The following is an 18,246-nucleotide window of genomic DNA, read 5'->3' on the forward strand; positions in this document are numbered from 1 at the left end:
ACAAGAGAGAGTGAAAAGTGTGTGGTGAACAGTAGCTTATGTTACTCTGTGGGCCGAAGTCACTAAACATAAAGGGCAACACAAACTGAAAGACAAACCGATGTCTTCTTTGTAATTTACCACACAGGATCCGGGATTCACAAGCTTCGTGTTCGAGGTGGGCTATAAAATGGTTCACCCGGTAAGGATTCGCACTCTTGACATGGAGATGCGGGAGACCACGCGTGGCAAGCCGAAGCTCTGTCTCGATGGCTACGCGTACGTGGTTGACAAGAAAGTCGACTGCCGGGTTTACTGGAAATGTGAACAATATGGTGAATGTCGGGGTCGTGTCGTTACTGTACGCGATGCATTTAATGGGGAGCACGAGGTCGTCTCGTTGAAACCCCATGAGAGCCACCGTCCAGACTCTACCCGGGCCGATGTGCTGGAAGCAGTAACAAGCATCAAAGAAAGGGCGCTCCGAACCACCAGCGCACCGGTCCAGATTCTTCAGGCACGTTTTGTGTATTGCCGCTGGGTCACCCCTGCGAACATCTAGACCAGGGGTGACCAGGCTAACCCGGCCTAAAAGCCGCAAATAAAACCTAGAAACTTCCAAGAGCCGCGAGGGGGGGGGGGGGGGGGGGGGGGAATCTTGTTTAGAGCAGTAAACGAAACTCGGACTACTTTCTATCTATCTGAGTCAAAAGCAGTTTCACTGTACGTAAAGTAGCAGTAGCACAAGACTACCAAACCGCTACCTGTCTTTCGATTTAAAACGCGTTCCATCAACCTTTTTGGGAAAATGCTCGTGTGACCGGGAGGGAGGCGGGGGAGTGTGTGTGTGTGTTTGTTGTAGGGGGGGGGGGGGGCGGGGGCGGGGGTAGAGGAGGGAGCCGCGAGCCGCACTGTAACACGCGAAGAGCCGCATGCGGCTCGCGAGCCGCAGCTTGGCCACCCCTGATCTAGACTGTGTAATAAAAAGCGCAAACGACTAAGAGGAAAAGAACGGGGCGGGAAAGAGCGCTTACTTACATCGGTCGTAAGTAAGCGCCCTGTTCTGTCCCCTTCTTGTCTTAGTCCTTTGCGATTTTAATGCGCAGTCTTGATGTTCAACCAACTAGTTACTAGCCCATCAAATGATCTTGATGCACCCCCGCGAACTTTTAACGCCTAAAAATTTTCAGAGCGAGAGAAACAAAAAATGCGTGTCCCATTATACCCGTTATACAAGTCCCGTTACATATATTATGTGCGATATGTGATGAATATCCTGCATAAATATAACCACAAGTTCGCTTGTGTATAACGATTTGCATCTTGTCTTTCCACAGCAAATCGGTGGGGCCATGAATCCTGAGGCGCGCCAGTCACTTTCAGCTGCGGACGCTCTAGGAAGAACGATATACGCAGGAAGAGGGCGTCACTGTTCCCCCCAGAGCCACCCAACTTGGCCGGTCTGGTGACCCTTTCGACAAAATTGACGGGGAACGAGAATTCCTTCAGCTGGACGACACGGCTCCAGACGGAACGCGCGGCATAGCTTTTGCGACTGTGGAAAGCCTAGGGCCACCTTTCACAGGTAAATATGTCGGTCATATATGACACGTGGAGAGACTGACTTCGTGTTGTGTGTACCCCTGTCCATCCTAATTGTTATTTTTCTTTCAGTCGCCAACGGTTCTGTGCGACGGGACCTTTAGACTGTGCCGCGCCAGTTTTATCAGCTTTACACATTCCACGGCGTCAAAGTGATCGGAGGGCGCACGGTCACTTTGCCTCTGGTTTACAGCCTGTTATCTTCGAAGACCGAAACTGCTTACCTGCACCTCTTCAATGTAAGTTCGATGACATCAGCTGTTCGTCGATAACTATACCGGGCGTTTGATTTTATTCAAAGGAATTCTTTATGCGAAGCGCTGCTTGAGAGCATATATGTGATAAATGCGAGGTAATTAAAAATGTTATTAAGATATTTAAGTAATTATTCAACATATATCACGGCGAGTACCCTTCATCTAAAATCCCCATAACCCGATAAATCCACAGTAAAGACGGCACTCGTCTAACTCGCGCCCTCTTTTAAACAAAGTCTGGTCAAATTATTTCAAGCACTCTGTATATGCTAACGTAAAATAATAGCGACACATTGTGCGTTTTATTTTTATTTGCAAACTCTAATGTTGTGTTCATGATTCATCACGCAGGCCCTTGTCGACATTGCCGGGCGCCATGGACTCCCCTTGTCTCCGGGGTGTATTGCAACTGACTTTGAGGTGGCTGCGATTAACGCGTTGCGTCGCGTGTTTCAAGCCAGCGTACCCCACGATTGTTTTTTTTCATTTGTCTCAAAATGTCTTCCGGCGTGTGCAGAAGACAGGGATTCAGACCCTGTACGTGAACGACGCCACGTTTGCGAGCTCAGTGCGGCAACTCTGCGCGCTATCCTTCCTGCCTTCTCACCGAATACGTCGGGTGCGTACGCATTACCGTTTCATTAGCAGTTTCGTACTTTTAGTCAAAATTCTAGGAGGTGTAATTATTAGTTTTTTATTTTTTATATCCAGGGGTATGAAGAGATCAAGCCCAGCTTTCCAGCACAGGCAGCTGCGCTCCTGAAATGGTTCGAGAAAAACTACGTGGTCGGGAAACCCCGTGGACACTTCCCAATGGCCTGGTCGTGCGCGCGCCGCCCAAGTTTCCCCCTGACCTGTGGTCCGTACACCCGCTCATGAACCAGGGCCAGCCGAGAGGAAACAACTCTGCAGAGAGTTGGCACGCGCGTTTCCTGAAGGTGGTAGGACGTGCCCACCGGGGATGTGGAAATTCCCGGTCTGCATGGCCGCCGAACACAAGGCCACCGAGGACATGCTGGAGAGAATGCTTCGCAGCCAAGAGCCGCCCCGCCAGAAAACGACGACCAAAAAAAAGGAACGAGAGGATCGCTCTTTTGTGCCAAAATCGACGCATCATGAGCGTACCAGATTTTCTCAGAGCGATTGCTCACCATCTCAAACACTAAAGAGTGTGCACTTGTAACATATGGTAGCCTATAGTGTTGAGAAATAAAAGGCATTTAATTCCAACGCTGATATATTTTTTTTTGCTTGCTGGAACCCAATTGCAGGTGACCTGTCGGCAGACTCTTTGTGCAGCCTTTTCCTCTATAAAATTTAATAACAAAAAAAAAAAAATTAAGCAGATAAGTTTAATTTGAGAGTAGTTGATAATCAGAGTCTCGTTATATTTTATTTTTCGTGCTCTCCTGATAGAGTATCGTTATATTACAAGCGTGCTGTCATGGTAGTAAATGTTTTTCGTGAATAAACCAGCGTAAGGCTGCAAACGAGCTGGTGTGAAATATACAATGGCGGCCCACAAGGCCCACCCATACATGGGGATAAACGCCGTCAATTACCTGGAACGGGCTCTAGTTTAGCAAGGAAAACGATAACAAACCGCTTGGTTTGTTACCTGCTATACTTCCAGGTGCCACAAGAAACAAAAACGTGAAAGTTTTCTTAGAGATGAAAAGACGAAAGCAGATCCAGCAAATTTGAGCGTGTGTGACTCTGAGTGGGTAGCAACGTCAGCCCAGAGGGTTTGTTTTCGTTTCCCTCTCTGCGCATAGGAATGATAGGAGTTTTTTAGGCGCGCATTTGTTTTATCAAGAAACAGATACGCTCGTGAAATTGGAGTATGATGAATTCACCTCCTAAAGACATTTTTTTGTGAAAAAGGTTCATGGCACTCCGTTCATTGAATTATTTATACGATATATATATATATATATATATATATATATATATATATATATATATATATATATATATATATATATATATATATATATATATATATATATATATATATATATATATATATATATATATATATATATATATATATATATATATAACGAAAGTGGAGGAGATCCAGGAAAGGCCTTTCTTTACTGCACCGACGTTTCAAGCGGGGACCGCTTTTCTTCAGGGTGAATGGTTGTGAAATGTCCTCTTCTTCTTGTTGATGTTCGTGTGGAAGAGGAAGAGTTACTAAGAAGGGTATTAAAAATATTCAGAACAGGAGCAAAAAAATTATCGTAAATCTTTGAAATTAGTAATTATAAACAATGTTAATCCAATTCAATAAAACGAAATAAATTGATTTGTAGTATTTGGCACAGTCTTTGTTACAGCTCCTGAGCACAATCACCCCCGAGCAACCGGAGCGCACACAAAAGTAGCAATGAGGATGTGTTTGGGATTAGCACCGCTTCGGGAGCGGAGATCTAGACCACGCAAGGGTGCCGTGGCGGTTTTTTATGAAGTATTTATGTCATATTTGAATGATGCTTACGCGCCCAAGAATTTAACGCAGCGGAAGGATTACCACGGGACGCACGCTCACGAGGATGTTCACGAGAGGCGTGGAACGAGCTCACGATGGCAGGCGCCTTTGGTGCAACAATGTCATCGACACGCTCGGCTAGTACAGTCCGTGCAAAACCAAAATAATTGTGTGGCCTCGGCCCTACACACAGCGTGGCAGCCAAGTGAGCACGCCTGGACTTGCATTAATACCACAAGCAACCGAATTGAATTTGTGAATGAAAAAAGCCTCCTTCAACTCTCTGTCGTGATCAGAGCTAAATCCAGATTCCAGAAGGATGACACGTATTTTTTCAATGCTATGCTCTTTAAGATGCATGTGTTTTGAGAAGGGGAGCGTGGGTAAGGACTTGATATGAGACTTGTGATTGTTGAAGCGCAACCGAAATGAGGTACTGGTTTGTCCTATATAATCCATGTTACATAGTTTACAGCGTAAAAGATAAATAACGTTACGCGTACCGCAGTTGAGGTTACCAGTGATTTTGAAAGAAAAGCCAGAGTTCGCGCTAGTGACAAGATTGGTGGTTTCGACATATTGACAAATTTCACACCTGGGCGTCTGGCAAGGTCTACAACCAGAAACATCAGAAGTTCTATTTTTCGAGTGCACCAATATGTCCTTAAGGTTTCTACCTCGTCGATATACCACGCGTGGTGATACCGGAAAAAGGGTGCGTAATTTATCGCTTTGCTGCAAAATACTGTGATGTTTCCTGAGAATATTGTTTAAATTTGGAAGGCGGGCTGAATATGTAACCACCAGGTTGGCGTTCTCGTTTTGTGACATTTTGGGTTGGGGTTGATTGATAACTTGCTCTCGGTCGAGAGCACGTGCTTTTTCAATGGCCTTATCGACAATGGCTGGTGGATAATTCTGCTTGGATAGCACGAGTTTCAGATTGCTGGCGTTGCGTTCGCCGAACGCAACGCCAGCAATCTGAAACTCGTGCTATCCAAGCTTCTTGTGCTATCCAAGCTTCTTGTCTAGTCGCTCTCTGCAACCTCTGGTTTATAAGCGATACATCGATGATATATTTATGGTATGGGCACACGGGGAGTCAGCACTCACAGATTTCATTCGGGATTTCAACGGTCTCCACCCCAGTATTACGTTTTCGCACAGTTATTCTAAAACGAGCATTGATTTTCTCGACGTAACAGTCGAGATCAGCGGGAATGCTCTTACAACAAAACTCTTCAGGAAGTCGACGGACCGTCAACAGTACCTGCACTTCAAGAGCTCCCACCCTAAACATTGCAAAACAAGTATTCCCTATTCTCAAGCTCACAGATTCCGGAGAATATGCTCCAGTTTAGATGAATTCGAACGCAACGCCAGCAATCTGAAACTCGTGCTATCCAAGCAGAATTATCCACCAGCCATTGTCGATAAGGCCATTGAAAAAGCACGTGCTCTCGACCGAGAGCAAGTTATCAATCAACCCCAACCCAAAATGTCACAAAACGAGAACGCCAACCTGGTGGTTACATATTCAGCCCGCCTTCCAAATTTAAACAATATTCTCAGGAAACATCACAGTATTTTGCAGCAAAGCGATAAATTACGCACCCTTTTTCCGGTATCACCACGCGTGGTATATCGACGAGGTAGAAACCTTAAGGACATATTGGTGCACTCGAAAAATAGAACTTCTGATGTTTCTGGTTGTAGACCTTGCCAGACGCCCAGGTGTGAAATTTGTCAATATGTCGAAACCACCAATCTTGTCACTAGCGCGAACTCTGGCTTTTCTTTCAAAATCACTGGTAACCTCAACTGCGGTACGCGTAACGTTATTTATCTTTTACGCTGTAAACTATGTAACATGGATTATATAGGACAAACCAGTACCTCATTTCGGTTGCGCTTCAACAATCACAAGTCTCATATCAAGTCCTTACCCACGCTCCCCTTCTCAAAACACATGCATCTTAAAGAGCATAGCATTGAAAAAATACGTGTCATCCTTCTGGAATCTGGATTTAGCTCTGATCACGACAGAGAGTTGAAGGAGGCTTTTTTCATTCACAAATTCAATTCGGTTGCTTGTGGTATTAATGCAAGTCCAGGCGTGCTCACTTGGCTGCCACGCTGTGTGTAGGGCCGAGGCCACACAATTATTTTGGTTTTGCACGGACTGTACTAGCCGAGCGTGTCGATGACATTGTTGCACCAAAGGCGCCTGCCATCGTGAGCTCGTTCCACGCCTCTCGTGAACATCCTCGTGAGCGTGCGTCCCGTGGTAATCCTTCCGCTGCGTTAAATTCTTGGGCGCGTAAGCATCATTCAAATATGACATAAATACTTCATAAAAAACCGCCACGGCACCCTTGCGTGGTCTAGATCTCCGCTCCCGAAGCGGTGCTAATCCCAAACACATCCTCATTGCTACTTTTGTGTGCGCTCCGGTTGCTCGGGGGTGATTGTGCTCAGGAGCTGTAACAAAGACTGTGCCAAATACTACAAATCAATTTATTTCGTTTTATTGAATTGGATTAACATTGTTTATAATTACTAATTTCAAAGATTTACGATAATTTTTTTGCTCCTGTTCTGAATATTTTTAATACCCTTCTTAGTAACTCTTCCTCTTCCACACGAACATCAACAAGAAGAAGAGGACATTTCACAACCATTCACCCTGAAGAAAAGCGGTCCCCGCTTGAAACGTCGGTGCAGTAAAGAAAGGCCTTTCCTGGATCTCCTCCACTTTCGTTTTACGTCCAACCGGCCCGTTGAACCTTCTTACCGTGTATATATATATATATATATATATCTATTACACCTGAATAGCGTTTGGGAACAGCCTGTATAGTTTTCGAAGCAGGAGGAAATGCGAATGAAGCCCCGGAGTTCGCAGAACATTATCATTGCGAGGTAGGACTGCTGCAAAAGACTGCTAAAAGCTCACAGGGATCTGAAGTTTCTTTTTTCCGTCTAGGGATTCGGGAGGAAGGTGAGGGGAAGCCTTGCCTCCTTCATCGATGAAAAAATCTGCTTATAATGAAACCAAAAGAAAAAAACAACGCAGGCTACCTAACAAACTAACTCCACATAGAAAAAAAAAAAAAAAAGCACGAGACTGGGGGAACAGACAAAAAACGGACAAGCACACGCACCGTCTCAAAACGCAGCTACAATACACGTTGTCACCCCAAAAACAATACTAAGAAGCCCGACTCCTAGCGCGGAACGTTATTAATTTCCCCATTAATGTGTTGAATTAAGATATATGTACAGTACGTGGCATCTTAGGTAATCTTTAGGTCATTTTACCAAGATGTACACTTCTCAAACGCTAAACGCATCATTTCTTCCTTCAACAACAATATCTTGTAAGAACTACTTCGTGCAGCGCAATAATGCCCAAAATTTCTTTCCTCTTGATGCGACAACGAGTATTGCGCAGCTGCGTCTTGAGACGCTGTGTGTGCTTGTTCGTTTTTCTTAAAGATTGGGGGATCGGTGGCCGAGTGGGCTAAAGCGCACACCCAGCTCGATGCGCGTGTAGCGAAAGCTCGCGCTGCAGAACCCAGGGATCCTGGGCTCGAGCCCCACCCCTGCCCGTTTTGATCTGGATGAGCATCGTACTGGCGTGCGGTCGTGTATCACTACTGCGTGGTGCACGTTAAAGACTAGCGGTTGTACTGCACTGACTAAATTGCTCATCTACAGCGTGTGAGTCGTCGCAACTTTAATGGCTGACCAACTACACGCTGTATAAATATCCCCACAACCCCAATTTTTCTTAAAGATTTGTTTCCAGTCTCAATTTTTCATTGTGGACTATATTTATGCTGTTTTTTTTCTGCCAAGTTGACTTTTGCATCGCAGAACGAATTGTAACCTGAGGGTACATTGAAAGTAATAAGTGAATTTTCTGAGCAATTAGTACTCACATATTTCGCTTCAGAGTTGAGTGTTTACAACTTTATTCAGTTACTTTTTGCACGTTTTTTGTTTTTAGTATTTTGTACAAGTTTGCCATTGACACACTGCTTGGAAGGACTACAAGGCAAAATGTGGAATTCGCACATCTAAACTTAAGTATTGACTAGGTACTCTAGAAGACCGTAGGATTTACAATGATAAAGTAGTGAGTGCGCAGGCGAGCTGGTGGATGTTAACCATTTTGTTCTTAGCCCGAGACTGAGGCAGGAAAAGAGGAAAGTTTCAAAGTAGAAGAAAAATGAACAAGGCGGTAAGTTGGGCTAGTTGGTTGAACATCGTCAAACGTGAAAACAGCGCAAAAAATTGAACCAAGGACAAGTGAAAGAAGTGCACGTTGTAGCGCACCGTCGGTGCACTTGGGGGATGATGAGGTCCATTTTATCAGGGAGAATGGCAGGTACGTGTGAGGGTGATGACGTGGTAGAAATCCTGTCGGTTGGGTTGTATAATTTTTTTGTGTCTTTATTGGTTCTTTCCTATGCTCTGTGTTTATTTTTCTGGTTCGCCTGAAAATTAAACTTTAGTTGACAGTCAGCGCTTTGTCCGTGCACTTCTTTCACTTGTCCTTTGTTCAATTTTTTGCGCTGTTTTCACGTTTGACGAAAAATTAACAGTCGAGGACACGTCTCTATTTACAGCTCGCTCCGAAACCTAATTTATCTATAGATTACGATGCGCATAGTCAAGGAAAGCGTGGGCGGAATTCACAGGATTTCAACATGTTTTATGGACCGTATGGGCGCGAAACAGTTGCCTCGGAGAAACGGAAATTACGACTTACCGCCACGAAGGTAAAGAGGTAGAAGCCGAGTGCCGCGTGGCCCGACGGGAAGGACTTGTACATGTCCACCAGGATCCGGGACTCCTTATTAGTGCACTCGTACTGCGTCACCAGCCTGCACGAAGTCGGTTGGTTCGCGCCGCCTTAGACCAAACAAGGAAGATCCATCCGCCGTTTCCGTCGCTCTATTCTCAATCCTCCATCAACGCGCCCATTAAGCCGGGGTCACACTGCTTGTACATCAATGGCCGTGCTTCGATACAAGGGCGAACAAGGAGAACGAAGGACAAACATAAAACTCCAAACTCAGTGAGGTGACTGGTGCGCCACCGAAAAAATCCGCCTGGTCCTGGTATCGAACCAGGGATTTCTCCATTTTCAGCGAAAAGGACCCTGGTTTGTCCTTTGTCTCTTTGGTCCCCCTAGTTCCCCTTCTCCAGGGATTATTATCACCATTCTTGTACAGCTCGCTTCCACCTTTGCATTAATAGCATCATCATAAGTATAAATATCCGTCAGTACCCAGCAATGGCTACACTTGCAAGGTATGCATAGCATGGACAGTCGCGTTGGACGATTTCTCCATGGCTGCTGTTCGTTCGGCATCTTCGAGGTGCCGAGCTTGCTGTAGGAGCGATGGCAGATTGAGGTACAGTCTCAAAGCATACCCGTCTGAGCTGTGATGACATTGTGGAGAATATTAGTTGGCTTTTGAGTTTTGATGTCAGCAAATGTGAATTCACAGTTAGGAGCATGAAGCCGAAGTCGGATTGAAAATTCACTCACACACTCTTCCTCAAGGCTTTTAATGCGACATGATTCTTTAGCAACCCTCCTCCCTCTCCCCTTCTCCTCTCCTCCCCCCTCCCCCGAGTTTGTGGACGTTTCTAGCCTCCTCCTTCTCAGTTTCCCCGCTAAATTTGGCGGGAGAATTGACGTCACGACCTATGGACCACTTTAGTTTCCCCGCTGAATTTGGGGGGGAAAATTGGATTAAAAAAATAAAGTGTCTACTCAAAATTTTCGTCGTCGTATTCACAGTGAGCTGCATCGTGAGTCTAATGACGAATGCTGTCGAAATTCATAGATAACCAACAATTGTGTGCTGCAGCCATGTTTTTCTTTTCTTTTTTTTTTTTTTTTTACTGACGAAATTTAAATAGGGAGTTTTCGTAGATCGTTTTCGCCGTCCCGCAAGGCCCTCCGCAATCCGCTACGATAGCGGGAACTTCACAGTCAAGGCTATCGGCGCGCAGGCGCAGAAGCAACTTCTTCGTTGCGGAACGCTTAGCGGAGGGGGCAACGCGGGCTACGAAAACTCCCTAATATTTCTAACGTAGTGTTCCTGCGTTAGTTGAAGTGGGCGTAGAGCTTGTCTTTGAGAATTCGGTATGTGCCCAGAATTGTAGATGCTGATGTCGTTGCAGTTGAGGAGCCAGGTGATAGCCTGTGGCTGAATGCCGGATTATTCGGCAGGTCAGTCTCGGAGAGGTTGTGAACTCGTTCTTCCGCATAGTGAAGTAGAAGAACCCGTTTGCGTCCGCAGTCTTAAACGCCAAAAGCAACGAGAAAGTTTTCTAATCTTGCTATCTACTTTCGCAACTCGGAGCCGATGTTGCGTCGGTGGCGTCCAAGTCGAAAATAGATAAAGTAGTCAGAATCAACGTCATTGTATTGGGGTGATTATAGGCTTAGCAATGAAGCCGATGTTTTAAGTTCAGCAGTGGCGTGCTATGTAATTGCGCAGGGGAATGAAATTTCAGAACTGCAGCGGGAGACAGTCTAGCATCCTTGTCACCAATGTAGAATGGCAAACGTCTTCAATAGGACTACGCCTCACCGCGGCGGGTAGGGTGAATACTCGGAAGTCATTCCATTATATTCTCCTCTTTGTTCACACCGCTGTATGCGGTGTCCGGGTGCTCATATGAATTCCACCTCACTACAGTCAGCAGGGGGGGGGGGGGGGGGGAAGGGGGGGGGGGGGGGGTATCGGACCTCTATGTTATTAGCCGAGATACCGCAAGATTTCGCAAAGGCATTATAAAATTTCGAGAAGGACAGCACCATGTATAATAGATCGTCGCTCAGTCGAACTGCTCAGTTCTCGAATTTATTCTTCGCTTGCTATGGTTTTTATGAAAGCCTGAGTTTATTCTCACAGAGGCAAACCGTCATAGAAAATAAAATAAAACGCAATGGGGGGAAAGCGGTCAGCAACAATATGCAACCGAGTACTGCTGATCGCTATCGATTCCAGAACGTTCTCGGTTTGAACAGACGCGGCAACGCGGCAAAAGGCGCGTGGTTCTTGGCGTAGGTTTTGACCAAACTCGATGACTTCGCCATCTATTACCGTCCTGGATGACTGGATTGAATTGATGCAGTGAAGGAGCACACCTTCTCCTTCAGGCACCCTAGTTATGGTGCCGGAGTTGCTACTGTGGCAGAAACGGCGGCACTGCAATCGTATCCATCTCGACGCTGCATCACATTCTGTGTTACCACTGATTCTGCCACAATGAGGGAAAGGAGATATGCTCTTCCTTTCTTCAAGGGCAACTCCGGTCCATACTTTCGATTTTGGGATTATGGCTGTTTTTAGTGCAGTTAGCGCCCCTGAATTGCAAGGTGTAATTTTTTTCTCGTTATTGTGCGTAGTTTTAAAGATATCGACGTCTCCAAGTTTCGTTTGGGGCGCGGCCGACAAAACCGAAACTAGCCGCTCGAGGTTCCGGCAACACTGGAAATCAGCCGTTATGTGGACGTGACGCCAAGATCATTCTCGTTCAGCGAGTATACGCAGTCCAAGCGGCACCTACCTCTGTTTCGCTAGCCGTCTAAAGATAGAAGGTAAGCTGATTTTGTTTTAATTCTGTATACGTGGTAGTTATCCAGCACATGTAGCAATTAGTGCGTATACCCAAAAGCTAGCGACTGGAAAACCCGTCAACTCGTTCGGTGGCGTACTCGGCGGCCGCCTCCGCGCGTGCGCTATGCCGTGCCGTACTCGTTGCTTGTATACCCAAAAGCTAGCGACTGGAAAACGAGTGAACTCGTTCGGTGCCGTACTCGGCAGCTGTCGGCGTGCGTGCGGTCTCCCGCACTCGCCGCTAGGCCTCCGTGGATGGAGCGGTGTTGCTCTACGCCGCGCTGCCAGTGACGTACAGTGCTGGCGCTTTCGCGCGGCGGGTCAGTCCCAGACACGAAGCTTTGAGGCTCTCCGGCGCGTTCCGCGACAACCGAACAGACGTGTGTCAAGTTGTAGACGTCTGTTTTTTCGTTATTTTTTCCTCAGGCGCGTAAAAGCCGAATTTGTAAGCTACGACACTAATTCACCACATAAGTTCGTCCAGGTAATGAAGCTTTGTACAAAAAAAAAAAAAAAAAAAAAAAAAAACTTGCTGCACTAAAAAAAAAAAAAAGTTCTTTGGGCGGCCATTTTTTTCTCAAAGTTAGCAAAAGTTTTTGTAGGTGATAAAGGAAAACAGAGAACGTTAGCAAGGTGAAAACACTTTCTTTCCCTTCCGCATTCCCACCCCCACCCACAACAATTTTTTTTTATTAGAATACATAGGATTTTAAGTTTTCCTTCGTAACTTTTGACTAAAGCAAGTGTTTTTTTTTTTTTTTTTGCATTTTTAAATATTATATTTACGTCCAGCCGAACTCGGGCAAATTAGAGAGTTGTAACTTACAAATCCGAACTTTCGCGATTTCTTAAAGTCCCTTGTGGTATTCACAAGCGCAATGTTAATTAATACTGCTGCGTAACGGGTTCGAACGATTGGGAGGCGAATGTTTATATCGCATGAGCTTCACGCGCCGGCTGTTCGCTAGTAGTCGCTATGGACCTGAATACTACGCACGAGATTGCGTAGTAAACAAGCAGTGACGCAAAGCAGAACATTGTTTTCGTTTTCATTACAAACTTCAGTGTTTGGAGCTAGTTAGTGGTTGTACTCTACATGCCCACCATTCCCCATTCAACGGACATTCAATGGAGCGTGAATGCTCAATCTTCAACACTGCACTTGACAATGACTGTTTTATTTATTGATCAGGATACTTTTATCATGTTTACCTTTTCTGTACATGTACGATGGGCAAAGAGCGACGGCACGGCATCCTTTTTAAGCCTCGACCCCTTCGCTGACAAGCCACAAGGAACCAACACCTGTATAGTTTCGTTCGTAACTCTCCGGCGAAAAATGATCGGAGCAGAGCATCGATCTGGGGGTCGACATCCAAGGCTTTTCAAAGTCCACTAGTCGAACAGCGTTCACCCACACCTTCTCCAATTTCCGATCCGTTGGAAGCTTGTGAAAAAGCACCTCCGGGTTGCGCAGCGGCTTGTTTGAGCAGCCCACAGCGCTTTAAGTTGTACTCGGCATCTTTCGAGCAACAGCTGGGCAGTCTTGGGCGCACCGAGTTGCTCGCTAAAACGAGTCTAGGAGTCCTCACAAGCAAATAAACAAAAGGCTATACCGAAGCTACACGGGCTACAGGTAAAAGCAACGGCTTAACACGCAATTACAAGCCGAAGTAGCGGTGGTAGCGGCACAGAGAAGCGCGCGCGACGGCTGCGCCGTGCGCCCGTCCGGAAGAGAGGAAAAAAAGAGAACGATGTTGACATCACGGCCCAATGTTGCTTTAGCGATCGGCAACCCGCTGGCCGCCCGCTAAGGAGCAGCGGCTCGCGGCGGGTCGCGTTTTTATGATCGGCACTAGTTGAGAATGCGGCGTCCCACGGACGTGAAATCTTGGCTGGGGTCGTATTTTGTGTCACTAAAGCGATACCAGTAATTTAATTCATTTTGAGTTTTGGCCGGAGTTGCCCTTTAAGTCTATACTATAGTCTATACCATAGTTGCGCATTTCAAAAGGATTCAAAAGCAGTTCGAAAGTGTTCAAAACACGGGCGACGAGGAGGGCGGGTAACTGGAGGCTGTATGTCTCCGTCCTCCATTTTAAAACAAAATGTGTTGTATGGGTTGTCTAATATGAGAAAATTATCACAAATGAGCGTCACAACCAGCGACAGGCTGGGAGCGTAATCCATTTTCCCCGCTAAATTTAGCGCGGAAATTTGCGGCGTGACTTGACTTCACGTGACCTATACACCGTACCAAATTTCCTGATAAATTCAGCGGGGGGGAAAACGACGAATCAAATAGTTTTTTTTTTTCTCTCTTAAATTTCGCGGGGACAAAACAACAACAACAAAACAAATTTAATAAAAAATAATTAAGAAGTGTGTGTGATCCGTCCGGGCACATTCTGTGCTCCCTGGTCTTTGTGAGCATAATTAAGCTCGCGTATTTTGTATCTTTCGAGTGGTTTGATTACAGTCCTATTCACAACGCGCTGGTACCATTTACTCTGAAAGGAACGACAAGCGATAGACCCTTTTCAGAAGTCCATCAAGCAACATTGACGGTCGCCATTTCTTGGCCACGAGACGTGTAATTGGATACGAGTTCTCGCCGAGTGCCGACGCAAACCTCGAGTCCAATACACGCTCAGAGTAGGCACCCAAACAATGGCGGACTCGGAAAACAACGGCCCCTAGACGGCGCGCACTCTTGAAAGGGATGCAGCGAGTAGCAGCAGTAGGGAGCGGCGTATACCCTCGCGAGCAGTCGAGCCTGTCCCAGTCCGGCCTACAAGAGTCCAGGAAGTGCGGCCTTGGCTGGGTCACCAGGGTCTTGACCACCTCGACGGCCACGGAGACCAGCTCTAGGCCGATGACGTAGTGGCGGAATGCCGACCCGATTACGCCCCAGTCGCGCGGTCCGCAGGGGTTCGCCCACCACTCCACCAGGGCGAGCTGCGAGCAAAGGCCAAACTCAAACTCAAACTCTATACTCAAGAAAAAAGTAAGCTTTAAGCGCGATCTGAACCAACGCGTTTCTGTGCGCTCGTAGGCCGTGCACTACCCGGAAATTGCGTATTTCGAGACGTTTTTGCTCTTTCCGGGCGCTTTCTGAGTCACAGCCATGCGCGTTAATTAGGACGGTGCGGTTTCGGGCGAGCGGTGCGCATCTGCGCCAGACGGCGAAGAAACGCGGAGCAGGAACTAGGAGAGGAACGTCCTACTACGTCACAGCGTGTTTTTGTGCGCCTTCAGAAAAAAAGTTGAAATCATCCCATCCAACTTTCTCACGCGCGCCCGTAAGCCGCAAGGAATTACCGCGACGTCACGAAATACGGAATTTCCGGGAGCCGCATGGCCTACGCACGCACAAAAACGCCTTGGTTTAGATCACGCATTACGCACTGTTCATACGCTGCGAGGAAGTAGTTCCTACAATACTGGGTTGTCTGGGGCTAGAAAAAACGCTTTTGGCGTTTGAACCATGTGCGTCTTATGGCGAATTCGGGTGGTCAGTCGCCGGCGAGAACGAGCCGGCGGAACCGGCAACCAGAAACGCGCCGGCGGCACACCACGTGACCCTCACCACCCGAACACGAAACGCCAGAGGGTGGCAGTTTACTTCGCCTCTTGCCCGCGCGACACCCCTAGCGAGAGCCTGTCGCCGCCTTCACTCATGTCCCAACGACTTGGATTGACTTTCGTAGCGGCTGCTTAACTAACTTCAGATCAGTTTCGTTCTTTCGTTCATTTTTTTTCTCACTGACCTTCTCTCTCATTTCGGAAGTGACGACACCGGACACAGTCTGGCGTCTACTCGCCCGGCCGTTCGGAGCTCGGGCGGAAAAAGCGCCGGAAAGTTGCCGGTGCTTGCCGGAGAACCACCACCCGAACGGTGCGCGCCGGCCGGAAACTGACCACGCGAACAGTATTGCCGGTTTTCCGGCAAAATAAGTTGCCGACGATTGACCACCCGAATTCGCCATTAGTAAGATCACACATAGCTAATTTAAAATGCACCTACTTGTATCTTAATTCTTTACAGAGAGGGGGAAATTAGTAATGATCTGCAAAGAGCCAGATATGTTTTTTTTTTTTTTTTTTACAACGGTTCTTGAAGCGAGAACAAGTACAGAGGAAGAGCATTATTGTTTGAGGGGTGTTTTGAGAACTAGTACGTAGAATAACAGGAGATGGATACAATGTGTATTATATGCGGGAGAAAATTCAAACGAATTCAAAACGTAAGCCATTTTAGAATATAAAAGGCCCGGCCACCGAAAAGCATCACGGGATGAAGGTGACTTCCTCAGGGCCCCGAGATTCGATGAAACCGCCGAAACAAAATGCTTTGAAAAAACAGAGCTCAGTAAAAGAAGATCAGAGGACTGGTGGCTGAAATTAAGGGACAGATACAGGTTACATTTCTGGCTCCAGATTTTTTTCATCTGAAGCCCGCCCCCCCCCCCTCCCCCCCCCCCCCTCCCCCCCCCCCCCCAAAAAAAAAACAAAAAAAAAAACACGCACACACACAAAAATACATTATATGCTCACGTGGTTCAAGTCAGCGCTCGACGCAAAAGGAACAGCCGCCATGTGTTCTATCCATCCAAGAGTGCCCTCATACACGTCCACTAGTGTGGATTGATGACTAATCGGTATGCAAGTGGAAAAGAGGAGGAAACGAGACACGGTGAGATGGAGCGATCACGTGTTCGACGGAGCTCAGTCCTCGCAGCTGCTTCCCAGTCCGGAAACAGACGACGACTCGGCCGTGATATTCTGGTTTGTTGAACGCGTCTGGTTAGTCGACATGACCCTTTGAGGCCTTTCCTCTTTTCCTTACCGAAAGGTGACTACCTACGACCGTGTGCATTCTTACGACAAGAGAATACGCTGGTTCCATCCTACCGGGTAGAACTCTTCCAGTTTCTTTATATTTCCTTTTAGTTTTTTTTTTTTGCGAATCATTATTTCTTTTTTGGCTTGAAAACCTTCTGGACAATGTCGTAAACGACTATTTCCCATAAATAGTACGTAAATTTGACATAGCAAACACCGAAAAATCTTCGTTTTGGTTAAATGAAGTGCCAGGGTCACCTCAAGGAGAACCCCCCCCCCCCCCCCCCCCCCCATTTCCCCCTCTGACAACGAGCGCAACTGTAGTAGTGGCGACGCCAATACGACCGCGATGACACCTCGCGCAGGCCTTATCTTCTAAGTGGTCTTGATCTTGCTGAGGAAGGATAGGGATACGGGTTTCATGCAAGGAAAGGGTCAGAAGAGGGTCTCTATCGCCATCAAACGAGGCAGGAGCACACGCGCCGTTGTCCGCTCACCAGCGGGCCCGGGACGACGACGACCAGGAGCAGGATCTGGCCGAGGGTCACCGTGTCTCCCCGGAACGGGTGCCGGATGTCCGGGTCGTCGCACCGGAAGCCCGGAAGCTTGCTGGGCAGGAAGGCGCCTCGAATGGACGCCATGCACAGGAGAAGAAGCACTGCGCCAGAGAGGATGAAAATACGTCATCCTCTTCCATCGGCTCCACAATGTCCTGGGGGGCTATGCGCCAGAAGCACTCGCCAGTGCCTCTGGCGAGCAAAATAGAATCTGTATCACTCGCCTTTCAGTTGCGAGTCATTATGCTTTCTCACGTTTCTCACGGACGATAAGTTGGCATAATTGCATTGGTGGATATAAATTTGTGAAAGAAAACAACCTAAAAAAAAATCTACACGAAAACCATTTTTATGGTTTTGATAGGACATTGAAAGCGCGAGTTGCATTTTCCTTTTATTAAAACCTTTTCTGATTCTGCAGAAACTCTGTTACCACGCCTAGGCAGGTGCTGACAGACGCTTGTAACCCGCCGTGGCTCGTGCATGATCGAACACTGCAGTGCTACCTTATACTCGATGCAAGCCCCCCATTACAGGGTCTCGTCTTACGGACGCGCTCGCACCCCCTGGCCGAGAGAAGCAGGCCTACGGAACCGACTGGAGAGGGATGTTCAGGGTGGCACGATGAAGCCTTCAAACGCCACCCTGGAGATTATCCTCGGAGACTTTCCTGGGTTCAGCCAGCGTACTCATGACACACGCCAACAGATTTGGAGACCAACTGGACAGAGGACCGGCCCGTAAAAACCGTTTGGACCAGACGATATTCTGAACGCATTCCCGTAAAGATACACAGAGTGGGCGTCTCGGTACACATTTTTAATCTTTGAGGCTTCGCTCCGACACACAACGGGCTACCCGCA

The 18,246-nt window shown here is 47.2% G+C and overlaps 1 protein-coding gene across 2 annotated transcripts in view; it reads right to left on the minus strand.

Annotated features, from left to right (window-relative positions):
* Positions 1-18,246, minus strand: part of LOC8023312 (phospholipid phosphatase 1) — a 56,879-nt gene that overhangs the window by 19,497 nt on the left and 19,136 nt on the right. For both annotated transcript variants that reach the window (XM_042293152.1, XM_042293151.1), the window contains exons 3-5: positions 17,324-17,484; positions 14,740-14,939; positions 9,110-9,224 (exon numbers count right to left, since the gene is read on the minus strand). In XM_042293152.1, coding sequence (XP_042149086.1) covers positions 9,110-9,224; positions 14,740-14,939; positions 17,324-17,484 — 476 coding nt within the window. The remainder of the gene's footprint in view (positions 1-9,109; positions 9,225-14,739; positions 14,940-17,323; positions 17,485-18,246) is intronic.

This window comes from Ixodes scapularis, unplaced genomic scaffold, assembly GCF_016920785.2.
Source record: "Ixodes scapularis isolate PalLabHiFi unplaced genomic scaffold, ASM1692078v2 PGA_scaffold47__10_contigs__length_4178495, whole genome shotgun sequence".
Classification (NCBI taxonomy): Eukaryota; Metazoa; Arthropoda; class Arachnida; order Ixodida; family Ixodidae; genus Ixodes; species Ixodes scapularis.